The sequence below is a fragment of the Diabrotica virgifera genome, chromosome 4 (genome assembly GCF_917563875.1).
Source record: "Diabrotica virgifera virgifera chromosome 4, PGI_DIABVI_V3a".
Taxonomy (NCBI): Eukaryota; Metazoa; Arthropoda; class Insecta; order Coleoptera; family Chrysomelidae; genus Diabrotica; species Diabrotica virgifera.
Window position 1 is genome coordinate 140,963,490 of NC_065446.1, and position 19,043 is coordinate 140,982,532.

The window sequence follows — 19,043 nt, forward strand, 5'->3', positions numbered from 1 at the left end:
AAAAATGCAAAAAGTACATACATGAACGATAACCTAATTTAAAAAAAATTATGAATACGTTCAGAATAGTTTGGTGTGCACTTACGATAGATAAACAATACTTTCGGTCTTAGACTGCCAGCGATTCGTCGGAATTGAAAAGGAACCGAGCGGATACGAGGAACTACACGACACATTCTACTTCTAACTCTACCCTGTAAAAATATCCCAACATATATTTTAAATAAAAAATTTTAATGACGAGAGATGACTGGGTGATAGCTGAAAACGAGCAAATTATGGTTTTATATGTATAGGTCAGTAAATTAACATGAAATACGGCGATACCGTGTAATTTTCCGTGTCACCACCACATTGCATGAATATTTAGATTCAGGTTCCTCTTATCCTCTACTTCACTTTTGGACTTGAGCCCATGGTTGCTTTTTCTTGGGTGGTGAAAGCCACCTCATTTCGGGGGTGAAAAAACATACGTTCAAAATAAGTCCAGAAATGGATAAACTGACTAATTCCAAGCAACTTTTGTTCTATAGAGTTTTTTCACTAAGTCAATATTTTTCGAGGTATATGCAAGTGAAAATGTTCATTTTTAACAAAAAACACGTTTTTAGACGTTTTTTCGGAAATTACTCAAAAAGTAATATTTTATCGACAAAATATTAGCAAAAATGTAGCTTATAAAAAACGAAAACCGTGGTTTATGTGTTATAGTCAAAGCCCGAATTCCAGGTACTCCTAGGTTTGACTAGGCAATCCTCAGGTCTGACTGACGATCTTAGTTAAAGCCCGAAATAAATATTACAGTTTCGGCCTTGGTCTAGTCAAACCTAGGAGAGACAAAGGAGAGAGTAGGTCAGGCAAAGGTCAAAATTTAATTTTATGAAATCGGGGCTTGTCTAGTCAAACCCTGTAGACAAAAATGTCGTAATTTATTAGATTAGGTTTAATAAAACGTCATTTTTTAATTTTAATGTTTATTGTTAGACCTTTTACACTTACATAATTTTGAAGAGCATTTCTTATTGCAATAGTATTTTATAAAGCTTTGTCCTACAAATTTATAATATTTTGTACTAATTTCTCTTAGAGACAGCTTAACGTCTGGAACATCTTCGAAATTAAGAAAATTCTCTTTGCATCCTCTTACTTGATTTCTTGAAAAAAGTGTGTTTATTGTTCCGTATTTCGCACCAACTCTATATAAACCGTCAATTGCTTTATCTTGTATGATACCCAAGCTGGGGATAGGTATTGTTACAGTTTTTCCGATCGAAATTGAAGGTATTGGTGGAGGAATTGGTTTTTTTCACTTAATTGTTTTATAGACACAATTTACTTGATTTATTTTAATCTTTTCTGTCTGTGCACAACGCATGCATATAACTTTCCTTTCAAAACCTTCGTAGTGTGCATAACTAAGTGTGCTGTCAGCGCTCACAACATGTTACCACCTGATTACAATTTATGCACGTATGTGCGTCAGAACTCTCTTTTTGACAAATACAACAAACCACATCTGACGAAGTAATCTGAATTGTTTGACAATTTTCTTCCTCTCCTAGTGACGACGGTCCAGGGGCTTCGTTAGTATTATGGTGATCCATTAGTATTAGTAGATATTATGGCATACGGTTTTGAAAGAAAAGTTACATGCATGCGTTGTGCACAGACAGAAAAGATTAAAAAAAAATCAAGTAAATGCAATTGAAGGTATTCATGCCCAGGCTGATGCTATAAAACAATTAAGTGAAAAAAAATTTTCTCCAATTTCGATCGAAAAAACTGTAACAATACCTATCCCCAGCTTTGATAGAGCCATAGGAGATACTCGAAATATTTTGGGTATCATACAAGATAAAACAACCGACGGTTTATATAGAGTTGGTATGAAATATGGAAAAATAAACACACTTTTTCACGAAATCAAATAAGAGAATGCAACAAGAATTTTCTTAATTTCGAAGATGTTCCAGAAGTTAAGCTGTCTCTAAAAGAAATTAGTACAAAAGATCAGTTCCGGCGCTAAGGTATAAGGCGCCCGCCTGCAAAACTAGCTAAGGTGCCCTTCGGTTTAATTAGTTACCTATATTTAGATATTTTATCTTCTGATAATGGTACAAAATGTAATTAAGATGTAAATATCTTAAAACATTATTTTCCTTATTTAAATTTTTACAAAATTATCCATAGGATTTAGAAAATGAGTGTTTGCCACTCACTACGCTTACTGGAGCCGTGCATAAAATGGCATTGCATTGCATAATTTGAAAAAGATAATTGATTTGAGATTATAAATTTTAATGGATTTACTGGTATTGTCGTATTTGTACTTGTACTAAAAATATCTGTATATCAATATTTCCTCGAAAAGTTCCATGGAGTTAACACCTTTGTTGTTACCGTGTGTCAAGCATATTTGTAAATTGTCAGTGTTTTCTTAATCTTTGTTACTTATCTCAAACAGATTGTATAAAAACCTCAAGCTACGTATTAAAGTGATTTTCTAACAAGTCAAAACGTTCGTTAATGAGCATAAAGGAGTAGGTGTAAGGGTATAAAAAACAAAAAACTAGGGTATAAAAACCCTCTCTTCTGCCGTTTTAGGTTGTTCATCTGGTTGTTCATAAACTTTGACGTTTCTTTTTAACTGTCGAACTTCTAATATAGATTTGAATTCTGCTTCTCCATATACCTACATTTTCACTTAATTGTTTTGCAACCTTCAAAGTTTTGTTATAATTTTATAATATTTATATTTTCCACGTGAATAGCTTTACTATATATATCGGGTGTTCTACAGCATTCGCCGTTTCCCGCATCCTATTCGCCATGCTTTTCGGTCACGAATATCTTCCTCGTTGAGTTGTCTACTGTTCATTGCTTTCTCTACATCTTGTAACCATGTTCTCTTCGGTCTGCCTCTTTTTCTTCTCTCGGGTGGTGCATACTGGATCATTTTCTTGGGCCATCTTGTTGGTCCCATTCTCTGGACGTGCCCGTACCATATCAATCTTTTTTGTTCTATTCTGTCTATAACATCATTTTCTACTTCCATTCTTTCTTTTATTTCTTCGTTTGGGATATGCTGCAGTTTAGATATTCTGCAGCTTCTTCTAAGCGCGTCCATTTCTAAAGCTTGTAGTCGTTTATTTTGTCGGTCTTTTACTTCCCACACTTCCGAGTTGTACAGGACAATTCCTTCCACGATAGTTTGGTAGATTTTTTTCTTTGTCTGATTTTGCAATCCTGTACTCCACCAAATGCCATTCAGCTGTTTTATAGCTTTTCTTCCTTGACTTATTCGATATTCTATATCTTGATCGCATGTGGAGTGTTTGTCAAAAATAGAACCTAGATATTTAAATTCATCACATCCTTTTATGTATTCCCCTTCTAATTCTAAATCTTCAGTATCACCTCCGACTACAAGGTATTCAGTTTTCTCCATGCTCATTTCCAAGCCCCATTTTCGGTACTCCTCTTTCAATGTTCTAATCATGTAACTGGCGTCATCTTTATCAGCAGCAATCACAACTTGGTCGTCAGCAAATAGCAACGTATACAAATAAGAATCTCCTACTGGTATTCCCATTGTTTGGCATTTCCTAGTCCATGAATTCCTAGGAATAGCTTTACTACTGGATTAATTATATTGAGTAAATCTTACCAAATTATTAAACTGCAAATAAATTTAAAATCTTTAACTTTAAGGCCCGGTTTTTCAGTGCTTTAAACCAAGATGTGCAATTCTATAGATTTTTGACAGAAAAATAAACAAAATAGAATTTCTTAACCTATTTTATAAATAACAAATAACATAACATTACAAAAATGATTAATGCATTCAAGTTCCGATTCTTCATCTGATGATGAAGATATAATCAAGAATATAATAATACATAATACAATATTTCCCGCGATAACACAAAAGTCATAATTTAACTAACCTCTTCTGTCAGCAAATATAGATAAACGTCTGTCGGAAAATTCGGAGTTAAACCACCTATGATAGCGAGTATCGGTTAAAATCTTGGTCAACTTAAACGGGTTTAAGCGATAACCTAGTATTGAAAAACTGATTAACCATAAAAATTTCGGTGACCGAAAAATCTGGGTTAACCCAGCACTGAAAAACCGGCCCTTAGGCATACAATTTTTGGTTTTGTTTAATCTCATTATTAAAGTTATTATGTAAAATTTCTAAAAATAAATTTCTCCTAATTGATGTCCTAAAGGCCAAATAGCATTTACTCTATTAAGTATTTAGTCTAAGTACCTGACGAGTACTTTGGAGTTAAATGTGATATAACTTGTAATAAAATATTTTTTAATTTTTACACGGATTAGCGAATTATGACTGGAATTTTTTTAGCTGGAAACCACATTTAAAAAATTTATTTTTCTATGATTTTGCATAACAGCAGCAGAAAAAGACACTCATTTTGGCACCGGCCCTGCAAAAGATTCTAAATGTGGAGGACAAGGGTTTATAAAATGCTACTGCAATAAGAAATGCCCTTCAAAATTATCTAAGTGAAGGTATAACGTATTGTGCAACTCCAAATGCCATAATGCCTCAGCATGTGAGAGTAAACACTAATTTCTTTATTTTAATTACGACAATATAAAAATAATAAACATTAAAATTAAAAAATGACGTTTTATTAAACTTAATCTACCAAATTACGGCATTTTAATAGCAGATCGGGGTTTGACTAGTCAAACCCCCATTTCATAAAATTAAATTTCGACCTTTGCCTGACCAACTTAGTCTCTCCTAGGTTTGACTAGACAAAGGTCGAAAATGCAATTTATTTCGGGCTTTCACTAAGACCGTCAGTCAGACCTGAGGATTGCCTAGTCAAACCTAGGAGTGCCTGAAATTCGGGATGTGACTATAATAACAAGAGTTGTAGCTCATGAAAACTAGGTTCTTATTCGTCAAATTACAAATCGAATATTTCAACGCGAAATGAAACATTTTTCGGGGAAATCTCATCAGAACTTTTTTAAAGTGTATAAAGTAGTTGTTTTTTGATAAAAGCTTTTAGTAGCATCAACTGTAGCTTAAAATAAATGGTGCCTTTATTTTGGTAAAAAAATAATATGTACCCCCCCATTAACATCCCAAATGAAATTAATCGTTACCGCTTTACAATTTCACCGTTTCAAAGTGCTTATTTTTGAACGTGTTGTAATTGAAAGGGCTTAAACGAGTCACTAATCACGAGTATATGCACAGAGTAACAGCCATAGCTTAACCAATTTTTATCTTACCGAAAAACAAAATCCAAAATATTCAGAAAAGCAAAACCTATTTTTTCTACTCTACGAGATTTTTGTATCACTAATACTTTTTCAGTTATTTTGATAAAAAGGTATTTTTTCAAAATTAAAAAAAAATTCACATTAACACATTTGATGCGTATATTTAAGTACCTACTTTTCCTAGAACCTGGAATATTTTTTGTAATGTGAAGTAAGTACACACATGTCGCTCATCGGCGACATCCGCACTGAAGATGGAAACCTAATGTCGCCGATGAGCGACATACGCACCGAACGTGTTAAAACCAATTTTTTTTTCAAAAATAAGTACTTTGAACTGGTGAGACTTACAGATCATACATATTGTAAAGAGGTAACGATTAATTTCAGTTGGGATGCTAAATACGGGGCGATTTTCACGATTTTTTACCAAAAAAAAGAGAATAACTTCATGTTTGTTGAGCGTAACTTGCTTAGTTTTGATGCTAAAAACTGAAATCAAAAATAAAGCTTTAAACATTTACTTAAGTTTTGATAAGTTTCCCCCGAAAAGTGCTTAATTTTTTTTGGTATTTCACGTTGAAATATTCGATTTGGAATTTGAAGAATAAGAACCTACTTTTCATGCCTAAAACTTTACTCTACTTCTACTGGGTTTGCAGACTTCATACATACAAACATACACTATTTTTTTCGTTTTTTATAGGCTACATTTTTGCTAAGAATATTTTTGAAGTTATACTTCTTTAGGCACGAGGGTGAATTTTTACATTCCCTGGCGCATGCACACACCGACAGTATGGTAACGTATGGTATTAGTCGCTACATCTTTTAAGTTATGTAGAGCAAATAAGGTGTGCGTGAAAAGAATATATTATTAGTGTTTTTAGTAAATATATTTATTATAATTTGTATGTGCGTGTATTTTTCCATACATTTCTGTGCAACTATATACACCGGTGTTTCGAATGATGACCCTTCATCATTTTATATATTTCCAACTAAATTCACATTCACTTTACGAGTATTAGCCAATGATTTTGCTTATTTATTTTTATATTTGTACTCGATTATCCAACATCATTTTATTTAATAATGTTATGGCTTTTCATTTACTCAGGTAGCCTTACCTCCTTGGCAATGTTAGTTGTAGCCTTGCGACTGCGGGTCTTCTAACAATCTGACCAAAAATGGTAACGTTGCTCCTGTAGTAATCCTTTTACAAGTTAACAAACAACTTTTTTAACTTGCTACACTATACTGACGAAGCCCAAATAGGCCGAAACACCGGTGTATATAGTTGCACAGAAATGTATGGAATGATGACCCTTCATCATTTTATATATTTCCAACTAAATTCACATTCACTTTACGAGTATTAGCCAATGATTTTGCTTATTTATTTTTATATTTGTACTCGATTATCCAACATCATCATCATTATATATATATATATATATATATATATATATATATATATATATATATATATATATATATATATATATATATATATATATATATATATATATATATATATATATATATATATATATATTCCTCCTAATAATTATTATTGAAAATGTTTATTTTCAATTAATGTATCTGTCACCGTGATTGTAATTATTATGTCCGAGAAATGATCGACTGAATACAAAAACGGTGGTAGCTGATCGGTAGAGCATTCGCCTAGGCCTAGGGATCGAGAGGTCCCCTATTCAAATCCGGACAAAGTCATATCCTTTTCTTTTTTTTTGTTTGTTCTTTCTAAAATTAGTTTAATATTTAAATACAATACAAAAAAACTGTTTAAAGTAGATAGATAGGTATATTGATTTTGTTGAAATCATAATATGAAGTTAGATTATATTTTAATAGAAGTATAATTTTTTACGTGCGTACAAAGTACACACACATTCTTTTTTTTTTCGATAAAATACTTACTCTCTGAGTAATTCGCGAAAAACTGTCTAAAAACGTGTTTTTTGTTGAAAATGAAAATTTTCACTCGCAAATAACTCAAAAAGTATTGACTTATTGAAAAACTCTGTAGAACAAAAGTTGATTATAATTTAGGCAGTTGATCTATTTCCGGACTTATTTTAAGCGTATGTTTTTTTACCCTCGCGAAGGGGTGGCTTTCACTATCCAAGGAAAAGTAGGCCTGGATGCCGAGTACCAAAAAAAAGTTGATTAATAGCAAGCTGAAAATTTTTTTAATAGCTTAACGGTGTCTAGTCGGACAAACTTTGATGTATGGGAACACTGGAACAGGGGAAGTTTTAATTGTGGAACGTGTCATCCTGACAAGTTTATAATTGTGAAAATTAGCAGGTTGTTTTTAAGTTTATTCACAAACTTTATATAATATATGAAAAAATGTTTGTCCGACAAATATGTTGGGCATTTTAATAAGTCCGACGCGTAGAACATGTCAGATGACAGGATTTCTATTGGTGGTAAATAGCAGTCGGATTTTTGCATAAGAGTTCATTGAAAGGGTAACAAATCACTTGGAAGTTCTGTCCGACAAAATACATGGGACGTTTTCATAGTCTGGCGTTCGAAACCTGTAGCCTGTTCCACAATTAAAACTTCCCCTGTTCCAGTGTTCCCGTACATCAAAGTTTGTCCGACTAGACACCGTTAAGCTACTGACAAATTTTCAGCTTGCTACTAATAAACTTTTTTTTGGTACGCTGGATCCAGGCCTAAAGGTCTCAAGGGCTCAAGTCCATAAGTGAAGTAGAGGGTAAAAGGAACCTAAATCCAAATTTTCAAGCAAATCCGTCGTAACGAGAAAAAGTACACTCCAAAACGGTCATTTACTGGTCTATACTCTTAGCCTAAAAGCACAAAAATCATTTAACATACCTTGGTAACGAAATCTCCGAGAGCGCCCTGGCCGGCTTCTTGCTTTCCTGTTGCCTTATGGTCACGGTATTCGGACTAGAACAGGGAAATGTGATGCCGGTTGTGCTCGACCGATTGTTGGGCGAGCTAATTCCTCCAAAACCGCCGGGCGTGGTTGGAGACAAACAGTTATTCGCTATGTCATTGCTGTATCTAATGTTTGTATATTCTCTTCCGAGTTGCATTGATTTCTAAAAGAAGAAAGTAATGTACATTACTAATAGGGAACTTGCACATTTTCACAAAATAAGATTTCCAAAATTTCACGCCTGAAAAACTCATAATAACCGAGAAGTACAAATTTACAATCTTCTGTGTATTTAAATAATTTCAAACGATCGACAAAGCGCGCGAGCCCTTGTGACGTCATATCTTAATATTTTGTAATGCCATTTCTTCTGTCTCATATAAAAATCTATACCATTTTGTTTACTTTGGAGTTTGATACAGTTTTTGAAGAGATAGTATTGAACTGTGTGTTTTTACTATGGAAAATAAAAGTAAGAAGTGTTGTTTAGTCCCGTTATTTAAAAGTACAACTATTAAAACCCCCAATAAAATATTTATTAAATTACCAGTCGACAAGAAACGGCTTTTAATAAGGTGGTTACATACATGCTGAAAATACATTAAAGACATTTTAGTTCATTCTCAAGGTCTTCATGTATGTAAAAGTAAGTTTAATGTAAGTATTTAACATCTGTTGTCTGATAAATAGTTTTTTTTTTTAATAAATCGGTCAAAAGTTTATTCGGTCATTTTAAAAAATTGTTGGAAGATACACCATAAAATTACTACAAGTAAACGAATATTAAAACTAATAAATTAATGGCGCTGAACTTGAACATTCTAGCAATATGACGTCACGTCCAATGAGGGCGCGTTTTGGACTGGCTGCTATAATTTGAATTTTCTCTCGATTTTAATGGTTTTTAGGGGCCAAACGAAAGACAAAAACAACTTTTTTTCGTATTTTAAAATGTATTTTAAATTATGTTCGTTGTGGATAGTTCCCTATTAAGAATATTGCTTAATAAATCATCATCATCATCTTGGTGCTACAGCCCTTAGAGGACCTCGACTTTCTCAAGCTTTCTACGCCATTCTGTTCTGTCCCTTGCTTGCATTTTCCAGTTGCCGACTCCGATCTTCTCGACATCTTGTGTTACCCCGTCTATCCACCTCAGCTTTGGTCTACACCGTCTTCTCATTCCCACGGGTTGCGCTGTTAGAATCTTTTTTATCATGTTCGATTCAGAGGCCCGGGCTACATGTCCTGCCCACTGGCGCCCAATGAGGGCGCGTTTTGGAATGGTTGTTATAATTTGAATTTTCTCTTGATTTTAATGGTTTTAGGGGCCAAACAAAAGACAAAAACAACTTTTTTTCGTATTTTAAAATGTATTTTAAATTATGTTCGTTGTGCATAGTTCCCTATTACGAATATGGCTTAATAAATATGGAAAAGAATTAAGTCAACAAAAGAAAATAGAAAGATCGAATGACTTCAGTACACAAAACGGACATTTACGAAAATTTTATGAAGAATAGACATAAAATATAAAATGAGAGGTTACAAAATATTAAAGATTTTATAGGTGAAAATTATTACAAATGGATGGACGAGGGTGTTAACAGAGAAAGAAAAATCTGCACTCTTAGCAATGTCAAAATAAAAGAAATCCGTAAGTAGCAACAAAATTAATGCATGTATTTCCAGTGGGAATCTTACATATATACTATGCTAATAAAAGATTGATGACATCGAAATTATTAGACAAAAGAAACAAAATGATTATCTACAGAACATTGATTAGATCTGTAGGAACCAATGGTTGTGAAACTAGGGAATGACAAAAAAAGATGAAGCCTAACTCGGGCCATTCAAGAGAAAGATATTGAGACAAGTATATAGCCCGGTGCAAGAGGAAGAAGGCACATGGAGAATTAGGAGAAACGACGAGGTTACTGAATTCAATAAAAGGTATGATATTATAACATTTGTGAAGTCAAAGACTGTCATGGCTGGGACCTGACAGTCCCAGTTATTACAATGGAAGCTGAAGAAAGACGAAAAAAGGAGGCCTAGAACGTGATGGTGGGATGACGAGGAAGACAACTTGAAAACCGTGAATATAACACAATGGAGAAGAAGGACACAAGAGATATCTGAATGAAAGGACATAGCCAGACAGACAAAGGCCCATTCAGGGTTATGATGCCAAAATAATAAGAAGAAGAAATGTCATATTAAGCATACCCTTGGCAACGTTGTCTTCGAAGTGAAGAACAGACTTAAGGAAGCGTTCAAGTATTACGTAACGCGATTTTTGAAGATTTTTGACCCCTTCCCCCCCCCCCCCTTCGTAACGCACTCTAATGGGCGTTTAACTATTGCGTAACGCAATTTTTAAAGATTTTTGACCCCCCAACCTGCGTTACGTAATACTTGAACGGCCCCTAACACGTTATGTTAGGGGAGCCCAAGCGGGGATTTTTGCAGTTACTCGAGCGCGTCAGATTATCATATGGGGAGAAACCTGGTACCCTGCAGATGTACATCTACCATATATTGGCTCTTAACACAGGGAAGTTCGTTAAGGGGGCCCGAAAAAAAATCTATCCTTAAAAATACTGGAAATTGTCAGATTAAGATGTTAAGTTAAGTACATGCAAAAAAGTGTATATTTCAAAAATATGAGGATTTGAGCGGGGCGTAAGGAAATGGGTCAAAAAGTTTCACAAGAAAAAAGCGAATATTTCGCGAAATAAACGTCAGATCGAAAAACTAAAAATATAATAAATACTTAATACATCTTCAATATTTTTCAAAAATCTATCGAATGGAACTAAACATGACCCCCCACGGAGAGGAGTGGGGGTAAATTTAAAATTTTAAATACAAACCCCGCGATATTTGGCAAAATGAACATCAGATCGAAAAACTGCAAAATACACTTTCAAAATGTTTCTGAAAAATCTATCGAATGATACCAAACACGACCCCCCAAGGGGGTGGGGTGGGGAGTTACTTTAAAATCTTACATGAGATCTCCAAATTTTAATTGCAGATTTGGATTCTTTACGTAAAAATAAGCTACTTTTTTTCGAGACATTTTTTCGAATTATGGATAGATGGCGCTATAATCGGAAAAAATGATTGGAAATGGAAAATTAAATTAAAAAATGGAAAGTTCGCACTAAAATGGAAAATTTTACTTAAGTTTTTTTGGTTTTATGACCTAATAATCACAACCCAATAGGTCCCCATAACGCTCGAGTGACTGCAAATTTAGCATACTTTGCTCCCCTACCATTAGTTGAAGCATCAAATCTTTTTGAAATTGAAATCACAACTAGAAACAATGTATGACTAACATTGTAAGAGCGATAACACAGGTAAAAGGTATCATGACAAGCATGGCAAGCGACAGTTAGACTTGGCGCAAATTGAACCTAAGCGAGACACAACCTACACCGGCGAAAGTGGACATTTTTGTGAAGCATACTTAGAAGCGAGATACCGCAAATTGAACCCACCCTACGATCAGTGCATGCACTTGCAGGTCTCACATGGCATACTTGGTCTCACCATCGGCGTACAGTTTTCGTGGGCCTGGCACGCGTGACTCACTGCGAGTTGTTTATTTTTACTTGTTTTTGTTTGCGAGATGGGCATGTAGAAGCTAATTAGTCTAAGAGCTAGTGAACCCTCCGACTAATGGTCTTCCTGTAAGGCTAGAAATTTGTATAGTAATAATTCATAGCACACCAAGGCTAAAAACCATGACCTGGCAGGCATTAGCCCTGCACGTGTATCTACCAGGTGAATCGAAAAGTGCATAGTTTAGGGGTCAAATAAACTTTCTCCTGTAAGGTTTAAATTTAAGTATGTGTTTGAGTAAGTCATTTAGAAGAAATGTGTACAATGACAGGCGGTTCTGAACAGCATAAGACCTTGCTAGGCGAGGGGAAAGATTAGGGTTTTTTCCTAAAATTATTTTTTTTGCATCGAATACAGTTTTTTTAGATTTTTTGAATCATTCCAAACAGAAAATGTCTTTAGTGACTTTTCTCTTAGATTAATGGTTTTATATAAGCGATTAAAAAATTTTGAAAATTGCGAAATCGGCCATTTTTAAACCTGAATCGGACATTTAACTGAAAATTTCAATGTTGCCAAGGTAGGTAGATATTCTTTAAACATCAATTGATGAAATCCCGAAGAGTTTTTTGAAATACAATATCGAAAACCCCTTTGTTTTTTAATTGCTAATCAAGCGGGCGCGACACTGTAGTATAAGTGAGGACGTTTGAGTTTGCATAAATTAATTTTCTTGAGAATGGGCGAATTCGAAAAGAAATCGTCAGACAGGTCGATTTTTATTTTTAAATTATAATTTTTAGGCATATATGTAATACTAGTGACGTCATACATCTGGGTGTGATGACGTAATCGATGATTTTTTTAAATGAGAGTAGGGGTTGTGTGATAGCTCGTTTGAAAGGTTATTTAATTCTATATTCCGTAATATAAACATTAACTTAATTATTTATACAGTGTGTACAAAAAAAAATTTTATTAAATTAATTTACACAAAAAAAAGAAAAATTTTTTGCACACTCTGTATAAATAATTATGTTAACTTTTATATTACTAAATAGAGAATTAAATAACCTTTCAAATGAGCTATCACACGACCCCTACTCCCATTCAAAAAATTCATCGATTACGTCATCACGCCCAGATGGATGACGTCACTAGTATAGTCACATATATATGCCAAAAAGTCCTAATTTAAAAATAAAAATCGACCTGTCTGAGGATATCTCTTCAAATTTGCCCATTCTCGAGATAATGAATTTATGCAAACTCAAACTTCCTCACTTACATTACAGTGTCGCGCCCGCTTGATTAGCAATTACAAAACAAAGGGGTTTTCGATATTGGATTGCAAAAAACTCTTCGGGATTTCATCAATCGATGTTTAAAGAATATCTACCTACCTAGGCAACATTGAAATTTTCAGTTAAATGTCCGATTCAGGGTTAAAATTGGCCGATTTCGCAATTTTAAACTTTTTAATCGCTTATATGTCAAAAACTATGAACCTAAGAGAAAAGTCACTAAAGACCTTTTCTGTTTGGAATGATTCAAAAAACCTAAAAAAACTTTGTTCGATGCAAAAAGAATAATTTTAGGAAAAACCCCTAATCTTTCCCCTCGCCTGACAAGGTCTTATGCTGTTCATAATCGCCTGTCATTGTACACATTTCTTCTAAATGACTTACTTAAACACATACTTAAATTTAAACTTTACAGGAGAAAGTTCATTTTTTCCTTAACTATGCACTTTTCGATTCACCTGGTAGATAAACGTGCAGGGCGATGCCTGCCAGGTCATGGTTTTTAGCCTTGGTGTGCTATGAATTATCACTATACAAATTTCTAGCCTTACAGGAAGACCGTTAGTCGGAGGGTTCAGTAGATCTTAGACTAAATTGAATTCGTTCGGGATCATCCCGTGGTATATAAATATAATACCAGTCACGAGGACTATATGAGGACGAAATTGAAAGACTAAGTATGGGAGAAAATAATAAATGAAATGAATACGGATGGTAAATAAAAATATTATTATAGTCAAAACCCCGAGTGAACACTGCTTTGTTATTCAATTCTGATAACTTTATTACTAGTAGACTAAATAAGCAGCGATACCAAATTAATAATCAAAGTTATGCCTTTACAAGAACACATTATTAGAAAAATAAGGTCCCTTAAAACGAAATAGGATGTCAAAATAGGATGTTTGTAAAAACAAATAATGATGGCGTAATCCCCTTTCTATAGGTTTGAAATTTTTGTATAATTTCTTAAATCTACCTATCATTGAAAAATGATTCATGTTACTTAAAACCGTGAGTGATATATCTGTGAAGATTGTATTACCCTCAAATTCAACTTGTCGCCATAATGCATTTTTGTTTATACTTAAAAGCAAAATAAAATATGTAGATAGTGTTATTTTATGACCGATCAGTACCGGAAGGATTAATAAATAACTGATATTATTTTAAATACATATGTATTATGTATGAACAGAAATAAAATATTCTATGTAAGATATATTTTTATGCGCCAGCTTATAATCAAATTCGATGTTTTCGAAAGTCATGCCGCTACGAGTACTACTTAGGGAGGTGTTAGGTATTTAAACCGTTATTCGTTACAAGTACGGAAATACCGATTTAAAGTTGCCTACTCAATTCAGCACAAGGATTAAATATGTACATCAGTATTTTGTAATCAGTATTTGTACTCAGTACCGCTGAGAACCGGTATCAAAAGTAACCGTTACAAGTCCACACTGATTTTGCTCGTCTCTACTTGCCACAGAGACAGCCAACGGTTGGGTTCAATATGCGGTCCGCTTGTGTCTCGGTTGGGTTCAATGTGCGCCAAGCCTTAGCTTATTAAGGAAGAACTTAAATAAGAAACATTTAATACAAATGACGAATGAAACGAATAAATGAAATAAAATTCAAACGTTTACTTACTTGTTCAGCCTTCATTCTTTCAGTAGTTGTTTCTATATGATGTTGTACCGCTAAATAAACGAATTTATATTGTGCTTCAGTCTGTACCATACCGGAACGTTGAGATCTCACCATTTGGATTGTACGTTGAATGTCGATTTCGCAATCAAGACCTAAACGGCAATACCAAAACAAAAATTATTAGATTATTTCTTATTTGACAGACAAACATGAAATTGAAAATAAAAGTTGACAATACTTTAAACGCTTTTTCAAGGCTGTAGACATTGTAACTCAAAATCTACTTCACAGACCCACCTGGAATTTTGTATATTTTCTTTAGACATTCCTTGAGGTAACGCTGTCACCCTTTTTTCAAAAAAAAAATCGTTGTTTTGACTTCTGAGTGGCATCAAAAAGTCAAAAGTCGATAAAACTAAAAAACTCAACAGCGTTACCCCGAAAAACTATAAGCTAATAAAATATTTTTTCATTTTTTTGTTTACCATGAGCTAATGATGAATTCTGATGTCCACCGCAAAATTCATTATATTTTGAGGTGTCTTAAAAAATTTGCCACGCCTTGGCTTATTTTTCAATATTTTTCTTTGAACTTTTTCTTGAATAATCTATGAATTGTACTGAATATGCCTATTTAATTTAAAACTAAAATAATTCAACCATACTTTCAAAAAAAAATGTGCTTGAAATATTGATTTCAACCCCTATGCCCCCTCCCTCAAGGATAGCTATGACACGATTTTGATAGGCAACCCATGCTAAAAATATTTGTCTATGCATGAAATTTAATAAAACCAATGTTTCATCCGGCAAGCAGACTGGTACACATTACACATCGACCTATATTCGGATCTTAGATTATCAAGCATATGTCATAATTGTGGCGTTACATGTAAAATATCACGATTAACGTTACATGATGTCACGTAAGACAAACATTATTTGTACAGTAAATAAATACAAACAAAAATATCTGACAATTGATGATGCCTAGCTTCTCACTGTACAAGAAATATGGCTATGATGAAAAGTAATATTCTAATGTTTTGGCAATGCTCTGACGTCAGAAATCTTGACTGGCGTAAGCGTGTTTTTGTAGTAAAAATAGTATATTTTGTATATTTGTGTAATATTACGATTATGGTTGCATTATTGCATGTATCAGTTTGGAGAATCGATAATTTATATTGGTCGGTTGTATTCGTTAAATTTTTCTATATATTCCCTTTTATGCAGTGTAGGTGGTTGTTAGTGCCAAAGTTTTTCCTAAAACCTGCGAGTTCCCTAGGTTGGTAAAAATAGATTTTTTTTCTCAGGCTATTTATTATTCTTGCGAATAACTTGTAGAGGTGGTTTAACATGATTATGGATCATATGGGACCTTGCCCTCATTGAATATTCACAGCCCAGGGATATCTTGTCATAAACATTCTACATCACCGCCTACGTCACAGTGATACATCCAGCAGGCATGATAAAGCGAATCCTTGAGATGCTTCCAGGCATTACGTCAGGTATAATATAAAAAATACTTTGGGTCTTATATTGTAATATAAAAGAATCATTAGAGTTCGCTTAGTTGTTGTAAAGAACGTTACGATATTAAATAAAAACACTCACCATATTTCTTCAACTGGTCTAAAATCATGTCTATGACTATAAATGTGCCTGTCCTGCCGATACCGGCAGAACAATGCACCAATATGGCGCCTGGAGGTTGTAGGGGGGCCTCCATCTGGAGCGATTCCTGTCGCTTATTGACTTCGTGCAGGAAATTTAAAACACAGCCGGGGTCAGACGGTACACCATGATCTGGCCACGCCTAGCAACATCATAAAAAATGTCTGTATAATATATATCGCTAAGTATTTTTCGTGGTAGTTATTCACCAAAATGATCCGAAATTGTTATTAACTATTCTATTATTGATTTGTCTATATGTATATATAAAGATAAATAAATATAAATTAACTACATTGCACAAAAGATCATACCTGAAAATGATAGTGGTACACCTTTCTTTCACTATTGCCACCCTCCATAGTGACTAAAAATTCTCTTAACGTATAATGTGGTGTATGCGACTCCATAAGCGTCCTCACTTTACTCTTTCCATATTCTTTTGTACAATTCACGTCTGGCCAATATCTAGGACAAAGAAACAAATATTATGTATAAACGTTTTTTCATTGTTTTCTTGATATTATTTTAATAATTTACCGTTTAGAATAGAATAGAAATATGCTTTGTTGTCACTGAAAATTATACAAATTTTATGGACAAAGCTTAACATAGTCAGAAAAAAAATAAATAATAACAATAACAATAACAAATACAATTTTCTGAAATTTGATAAATCGTCAATATAAAATCGTCAAAATAAAACAAAACCGATATATTGCAAAAATTAATAGGAATTGCAAAGTGAACATACAACAAAGTAAAATACAGACATAGGAACTAATAAGTTTAAGCTGCTGCATGTGACACCCAATGTAGATAAGTTTGGTTACTTGTACATTTCTGTAATTTCTTAGTTAGTCATGAAGAAACTCTTCTACTGAATAATATGGTCTTTTAGATAGATGAGCTTTTGTCATTTTACGGAATTTGGGGAAAGATGTTGCAGATTTGAGTTGTAAAGGGAAATGGTTGTATAGTTTTTTGCGGAATATAATATAGATTTCTTTACTAACTCAGAGGACGGGATCGGTAAATAGACATCAAAAGTTGAATTTCTGGTGGAGTAGTCATGATGAGGCCTTGCTGGAAAGACATGCATGTGTTTACGAATTAAGCAAACAGTTTCTAAAATATATAAAGATGGAAGGGTTAAAATTCCGTGATATTTGAAGTAACTTCTGCAATGTGTTGTTCTTCTGAGGCCAAACAGATACCTTATTGTTCTTTTTGTAATTTAAAAATAACATCTAATTGAGCAGCTGTACTAGAACCTCAAAAAGGAAGACCATATCGAAGATGAGACTCGAACAAGGAAAAATATGTTAGTTTAGAAGATGCTAAATTGAGTTCTTTCGAAACAGATCTTATAGCATAGCAGGCTGAGGCGAGTTTCTTACTTAACAAATCGATATGAAGGGACCATTTGAGGTTGCTGTCTAAAAAAATACCAAGAAATTTTACAGAATCAACGGTAGATATCTGGCTGTTATTACCAAGCAGGGGTTGAAGAGCACTTTTATAGGATGGTGCTACTGTCTTATCCACGTTAAAAGAGAGTAAATTAGAGTCAGACCAGGTTTTTATCGTAAGGAAATCAGAAGTTATAGTTGCATGAAGGGATGCAATAGTTGAGTTGCTCCAAGTGATACTGGTATCATCAGCAAAAAGAAAAATGTCCCATCGATTTTTAGATTAGTGATGTCATTTATAAAGATAAGGAACAGTAGAGGACCCAATACTGAACCTTCTGGTACTCCACATACAATGTTTTTGAGACTAGAGTCAGTATCATTTGTTATAACTAGTTGTTTCCTATTATTCAAGTAAGATTGGAACCAATTCAAAGAAATACTTCGAATTCCATAGAAATTTAGTTTTTTAATTTAAGTTTCTTCACACAAATAACTCACCTTGCACACTTATTCTTCCCTCGCTCCGTTTCTTTGGTTGTCATAACGATTACTCGACAATTTTCCTGCCAGACCATCTGCCAAAAATCGGCAATCGTCGAAGGTAGGCAACCCTGCGTGGCTATATACACTTTTCCGCTAGGATCGCTTCCCAATTCGGAGCCAACGGTTTCGTCTACCTTCCATCTGATATAATTGGCATTGATATAATCGCTACCTAAAACTTTTGGGTCTACGTCTTTAAGCTTCACCCGAGTATCGTCAACTGGAAATTAATTAAAACTATATTTAGATAACGATACACGATTAAGATAATAATAGGGATAATAATAATACCACCATTTCTAGCTCAGGGAACCAGTTATTTAATCCCGAAGGAATAAAATAACACCCGAAATCCAGCCAAATACCGCCCAATTTATTACTTGTCTTCCAACTTTGTATAAATCGGTCACATCCTGTGTAGGCCGGTGCATCTACCATGGCATGTGTGTATAAAAGGCAAACTTTTACAAAAAAATTGCCTGGACAAAATACCGTTTTCGAATTTTGACCGAAATATTTAGAAATCTTGGGTAGCCCTTAAGGGCGTAGCCGCCAAATTTCACACCAATGTGTTTTAAATGCATGTAGTTTTTTCGAATCCTGAGAAAACTAATAAGTATTTTTGAAAAATTTAAACACAGAATGAAAGATTGCATTATTACC

The 19,043-nt window shown here is 33.9% G+C and overlaps 1 protein-coding gene across 4 annotated transcripts in view; it reads right to left on the bottom strand.

The window, feature by feature from the left end:
• The window catches only part of LOC126883163 (tyrosine-protein phosphatase non-receptor type 11-like), a 525,151-nt gene that overhangs the window by 5,834 nt on the left and 500,274 nt on the right, over nt 1-19,043 (bottom strand). For 3 of the 4 annotated variants that reach the window (XM_050648411.1, XM_050648412.1, XM_050648413.1), the window contains 5 exons: nt 18,336-18,600; nt 16,737-16,890; nt 16,363-16,564; nt 14,743-14,894; nt 8,143-8,372 (listed from right to left, as the gene is read on the bottom strand). In XM_050648411.1, the coding sequence (XP_050504368.1) occupies nt 8,143-8,372; nt 14,743-14,894; nt 16,363-16,564; nt 16,737-16,890; nt 18,336-18,600 (1,003 nt within the window). Of the gene's footprint in view, nt 1-85; nt 195-8,142; nt 8,373-14,742; nt 14,895-16,362; nt 16,565-16,736; nt 16,891-18,335; nt 18,601-19,043 lie in introns of all 4 variants that reach the window. The other variant, XR_007697534.1, reaches the window with a different exon arrangement.